Genomic DNA, 5,824 nt, shown 5'->3' with positions numbered 1-5,824 from the left:
TCGCCAACCGCACTGGCTTCCCGGCCCCTGGAGCGCGCTTCGACGCCTACTGCTTCCGAGGTGCGCGGGGGGCCACGCCCGGGGGAGTGTGTCCCTGGAGGTCCAGCCCCCGCGGGTGCGTCACTGATGGCCTTGCCCAAGGGCTCGCACCCAGTCAAGGCCACGCCCCGGGAGCTTTGCTTGCTGGTGGAGGCGGAATCGGGGCAGGGAGGGACGCGGAGAAACTGCACCGCGATCAGCCAGACCCCGGGGGAAGGCCGTGCCCCTGAGACAGGCTTTCCCCTGGAGCCACGCTGGGCGTTAGAACGGGCCCCAGCTCTGGCTGGAAGCTCTAGGAGGTGGGTGATAGTCCTGAGGTCCCGGAAAGATGCGTCCCAGTAGGGAGCGTTTCTTACCTGGAACCACGCCCGGAAGCGCCCTTTGACCAGAGATACCTCGGCTAGCCACGCCCCTGGGCCAGGCCACATTCCCAGCACCAGACCAGGGATCACCCTTGCACTTGGGTGGAGCCACAGCCTCAAGCTGCAAACCTCAGCTCAGAAGAGTTAAGTCTCAAAAAAAGAAAAAAAGTTAAGTCTTCCACGTAAGGGGATGGCGTCCCTTTGTAAAAAGGCCACGCCCATTAGGCGCTTTCTGCCCCTGAGCTTCGCCCATGAGCCAAGCTGTCTCTTGACCCTTCACTGGGTGCAAGCCTGAACAGTGGGGATAATAACTTTGCACCACGCTCTCTCCTTCTGGGGTATTCCAGAAACCACCCAGAGAGATAGAGGGTCACAGAGAGACAGGTCTATATGGCAGTGTGCTAGAATGTGGGTAGACTTCAAGAAGAACTTCCCAGCCCCTGCGCCTAATACAACCTCTTCTACTTTCTACCACAGCTCATTACCCTACTCCACAACATGGAGACCCAGAGACCCCCTCATCTGGGGATGAGGGGGAGATTCTATCGGCAGAAGGGCCTCCAGCCAGAGAACTGGAGCCCAACTTGGGGGAAGGGGAAGTGATCACCCCTGACTTCCAGGAGCCGCTGCTGTCGAGTGGGGAGGAAGAGCCTGTGATCTTGGCAGAGAAGCAGGAGTCTCAAGAGACCCCCAGCCCTGCCCCTGGGGTTCCCACACTAACCTCAAGGCCTTCCCTGGAGGCTAAGGAGGTGTGGCTGCGCACCCCGTTCTCCAGCAGCCTGGAGGAAGGCACTTCACCTGGCACGCACAGCAAGGCGACTCCAGCCAACCTCAAGCCCAAGAGGCGGAATCGCTTTAAAGGGTTGAACGGGCGCCACTTCCAACAACAGGAATCCCAGCAAGGGCTGGAGGGAAGGCTTGAGGTCAGTGCCCAGCCTCCCACCCCAGAGGCTGCTGGGAATCATGTGGAGCCTCCCCTGGCCACCGGAGCCACAGACTCCTTTGGGAGTGACAGGAGCCAAAGCCCCTGGGCTGTGCTGTCCAATGAAGTGGATGTGCCTGGAGCTGGTGAGTGGGGTCCCAGGAGGAGGTGGGACATGAGTGGGTGTCACGGGGACGGGGAGGAGGCTCTGAACCCCTGCTGGGTCCCCGGGCCTTAGAAGCCCCCTCCTCCCCAGGCTAAACCAAGGAAACACTCAACGGAAGGAGCGCTGAGAGATAATTATTATTGTTGATATTGTTGCAGGTTCCCCTGGTGGCAGGAGCCCCCCAGAGCCCTGGCTGTGGCCCCCAACAGTGGTGCCACCCAGCATCCCAGGCCCCAGCAGGGCCTTTGGCCTCGAGTTGGAGGAAGCCAAGGGCACCAGTGAGAGGCTTGATACCCTCAAACTTCCCTGGTCCCCCTCAGAGACCACAGCTCTGGCTCCCAGCCCCTCAGAAGATCCCAGTAGTGTCCCCTGGGAGGCGTCCCCCATGGTCACTTCCCTAGATCTCCCTGTCCTGGCCATGCTTCGTGCTCCCAAAGTGTGGCTCCTACCACATCCTACACCCCTCCCTACCCAGACCAATGGGGTTAAGGGTCACAGTGAGGCCATGCCCTCTGCCCTACCTTCCCTGGCCTCAGAGACCCAGGCTGGTCCCCAGGACCCCATCCATCCAGAGATGTATTCCTTGCCCCCCTCCTTGGGCCTGACAGGACAAGGTCAAGAGGCCGTGTTCCTGACATTCAGTGACCACAGAGCAGGAAGTCCCACAGCCCTCTCACAGGTAGCCACGGACACACAAACCAGAGCCAGTCCTAACGCCCCTAGGGCAGACTTTGGAGAAATTGGGGGGACCGGCCCCACTGGACTCAGCGAAGCTGAGCACCCCAGATCCAGCCCACAGGCTTCTGTGGATTGGAATGTGGCAGCTGATTTCACCCTCACAGAGATGGCAACTGAGCCCACGGGAGGGACAGGAATCTCAGGGTCTGAGTATGGGGTCCTCCACACAGCGGAGAGTCCCACTTCCAGCTCACAGGCCCCTGTGCAAGAGGCGCAGGGCACAAGCCCCTCACTGCACATCAAAGAGCTGGACCCCCACACCCCCTCTGCACCGCCGGGGGACCCCAGAGTTTCCCTGAATTTGGAGCCTTGGGCTGCTACAGATGAAGGAGGTACAGAGGGTCCCACGGATACAGCCACCGTGGACCCCAGTGATGCTGGTAGGATTTGGGAATCTGGATCCCTCATGGTTGAAGGAGCTGAACGCCCCACCATGAGCCCTCGAGTGGCTGTGGATACGAAGGCGGTGACGTCCCTCGTGTCCCTGGACCAGGGGGACAAGGGTGGGGTCCTGGCCACGTCCACCATGGACTCCTCCAGCTCCCAACCCCACCCAGAGCCAGAGGGCCAGGTGGTGACCCAGGGAACACTGGAAGCCTTGGCCCCTCCGCATGAGGGCATCCCCCTGGGGGATCCCACTCTTCCTCCTTGGACACCTACAGTGGCCAGCATGGACCAGCCTGTGTCAGTGTCCTCAGGGGAGCCAACAGTGCTATGGGACTCCCCCAGCACTCTGCTGCCTGCCCCTCGGGTCCTGGACAAGTTTGCGCTGGAGGTCCTTGCAGGAAGTGCCGGTGTGGAGGAGGCATCCAGTGGAGAGGAGCCGGCCCTGCCAGGGGCCCCTGCAGATGGGAGCGCAGAGCAGAGTGAGTTCAAATTTTGTGGCCTCATTCAGCCCACTGTGGTCAGGGCTTGGGGACCAGGGGCCAGGGGAGCTCAAGGTAGGGAAAAGGGGTTGTTCCCAGGGTCCTGGGAAGGTTTCTAGCAGGAATAACATTGTAGGTGGGAATTTATCAGGTGAGATGAATTACAGAAAGGATGTTTCTGGCAGAGGCACCAGCCTGGGCAAAGGTTGGAGAACAAGTTGATGTGTTTTAAGGCACAGTGAGTGGTGGGGGAATGATGAGGTGTTGAGTGGAGTTGGATTTTGGTTCAATTAACAACTCATGTTCATGGCCACACAGAGCTAGACAGTGCTATACAATGCTGGGGGCCCTCCTTCAGTGATGCCCCAGTCTGGGAAAGACAGAGCTAGACACAGACCCCGCCCCCCAAGTGGGGCCGAATGGAGGAGGCATAGTGGGATTCAGTGGTGCATTTTCTGGGGGACCTTGAGCCACAGGAGAGTGGGCACTGGGAAGGGGCTGGAGTATTGTACAGCCTAGTGGTATAGACAGCAAGCTGACACTCAGGGAGGAATGTCACTACCAGCTAGTCAGTGGCCAGACTTCAGAGGGAGCCCAAGTCTGCATACGCCTCAGCTGCTCTTTGCTCAGCAGAATCCAGAAAAAGCTACCACCCCGTTCTTCTGGAGCCAGGTCGGCCAGAAGCTCTCCTGCAAATTCTGGCCCTTTTTTAAAAAAAAAAAGAAATGTATTTTTTTATTGAGGAAGGGAGAGGGAGAGAGAGATAGAAACATCAATGGTGAGAGAGGATTATAGACCAGCTGCCTCCTGCATGCCCCCCACTTGGGATAGGGCTCACAACTTGGGCATATGACCTGACCGGGAATTGAACCATGGGCTCCTGGTTTAGGTCCACACCCAACCATTGAGTCACGCTGGCTGGGCCAGGCCTTTTCTTAGGTCCTGCATATTGAGCGTTTTTGGTTTTGTTTTGTTTTTGTCAAATGAGCTTTTAAAAACACCAGCATCTAATGAAAAGGCACTTTTTTTTGAGTTGCAAAAACACTTATTAACACAATTGGTTTTACACTTGCTTTCTTTTTTGAAGGCAAAGTGTGCATGATGGGAATAGCAGGTTCAGGGTGTCGTCACCAACCCTGTCACCTCTGGGCTAGATTTTCTTTTCTTAGATGCTCAGGAGGCAGGCAGACAAGGATACATGAATTGATAAAGGCTGATGCTTATTGGTGACTGCCTACGTACTTGGCTTGTTTGAGCACTTTACTGGAATCATCTTGATCGATCCTTTTAATGTCCTTGTGGAACAAGTTCTAGTACGACCTTGACCTTTACTTCAGCATGGGGAGACTGAGGCACAGGGCGGTCTAGTGACTTGTGCAGAATCATGCAGCTGGGACTGTTAAGGAGAAGGTTTGAATCAGGCCAACTAACAACATGGTCTCTCTCAACCACTAGGCTGTACAACATGTATTTCATTGGCGTGAGACACACACACACACACACACACACACACACACACACACACAACCCTGAGGTTTTGGGAGGGGTGAACTTGCTCTGGAGGGAGCAGAGAAGAGACTAGCTGTAGGCGATGGGCAGCGGGAAGGAGTTTCAATGACAAAGGAGCTAGAAAAGAGGAGTCCAAGAGGTGGCAGGTAGACCATGCAGAGTGGTGCAAAGGGAAGCCTTGGAGCCAGTGGCAGGAGGGTTAGAGAGAGGCAGGCAGAGCTGGGGTGGGGGGAAGGGGATCTGGGTGCCTAGCCACCCTATGTTTGCTGCAGAAATGCTAATGAAGCCAAAAATAAATGCAGCACCAGTGAGCGACTGAGTCACCGCCAGTCCGTGGGCAGCTGTCGGCAGCTCGGGTCACCTGGCAGGGCTCACATATTCCCATGCCTAGCAGTCTTGCGCATGTGCACACACAGGACAGACACAGCCACAGGCCCCTCTGGCAATCCCTGGGGGCACATGCCACCACCCCAGGGATCGGCCTCTGTCCCTGTAGGAAGGCCAGCAGCTACCTTCATTCAGTTAGCAAGCAATTACTGAGTGCCGGCTATGTGCCAGGCCCAGGCTGAGACCAAGTCACTTATCTTCTGGAAGCTGGCCTTCTAGAGCAGCACTCTAGAACTTGCCCAGTGATGGGAATGTTCTGGAGCTATGCTGTCTAATACACTAGCAACCAGCCCCACATGGCTACTAAGCCCTTGAAAGCGGCTAGTGAGACTGAGGAACTACATTTGTACTTTCATTTGCTTTTAGTTAATTTGACTTAAAAAGCTATATTTGGCTGCTATGTGGAACATCATTGCTCTGGGGGAGGCACAAACACATAACAGCGATCCTAATAAATAGCTAAATGATATTGGAGGTTAGAAAGTGATTGGGCAGCCCGCTGGTTTGGCTCAGTGGATAGAGTGTCAGCCTGTGGACTGAAGGGTCCCGGGTTCAATCCTGATCAGGGGCACATGCCCGGGTTGTGGGCTTGATCCCCAGTGGGGGGCATGCAGGAGGCAGCCGATTAATGATTCTCTCTCATCATTGATGTTTCTATCTCTCTCTCCCTCTCCCTTCCTCTCTGAAATCATATACATATAGTGATTGGGCAAAGAGACACGTGAAACAAGGGGTGGGAGATGCCAGGGCGCGGTTTCTGGAAGGGGAATCAGAAAGGCCTCTCCTAGCAGAGGACATTTGAACAAGCCTGAAGGAGGTGGGGGGAGCCATGCAG

General features: G+C 56.2%; 1 protein-coding gene across 1 annotated transcript in view; it reads left to right on the top strand.

Annotated features, from left to right (window-relative positions):
* NCAN (neurocan) overlaps positions 1 to 5,824 on the top strand; it is a 25,150-nt gene that overhangs the window by 7,514 nt on the left and 11,812 nt on the right. The window contains exons 6-8 of the mRNA XM_015557706.1: positions 3 to 60; positions 879 to 1,469; positions 1,648 to 3,093. Coding sequence (XP_015413192.1) covers positions 3 to 60; positions 879 to 1,469; positions 1,648 to 3,093 — 2,095 coding nt within the window. The remainder of the gene's footprint in view (positions 1 to 2; positions 61 to 878; positions 1,470 to 1,647; positions 3,094 to 5,824) is intronic.

This window comes from Myotis davidii, unplaced genomic scaffold, assembly GCF_000327345.1.
Source record: "Myotis davidii unplaced genomic scaffold, ASM32734v1 scaffold448, whole genome shotgun sequence".
Lineage (NCBI taxonomy): Eukaryota > Metazoa > Chordata > Mammalia > Chiroptera > Vespertilionidae > Myotis > Myotis davidii.
This window is presented reverse-complemented; position numbering and strand designations above follow the sequence as displayed.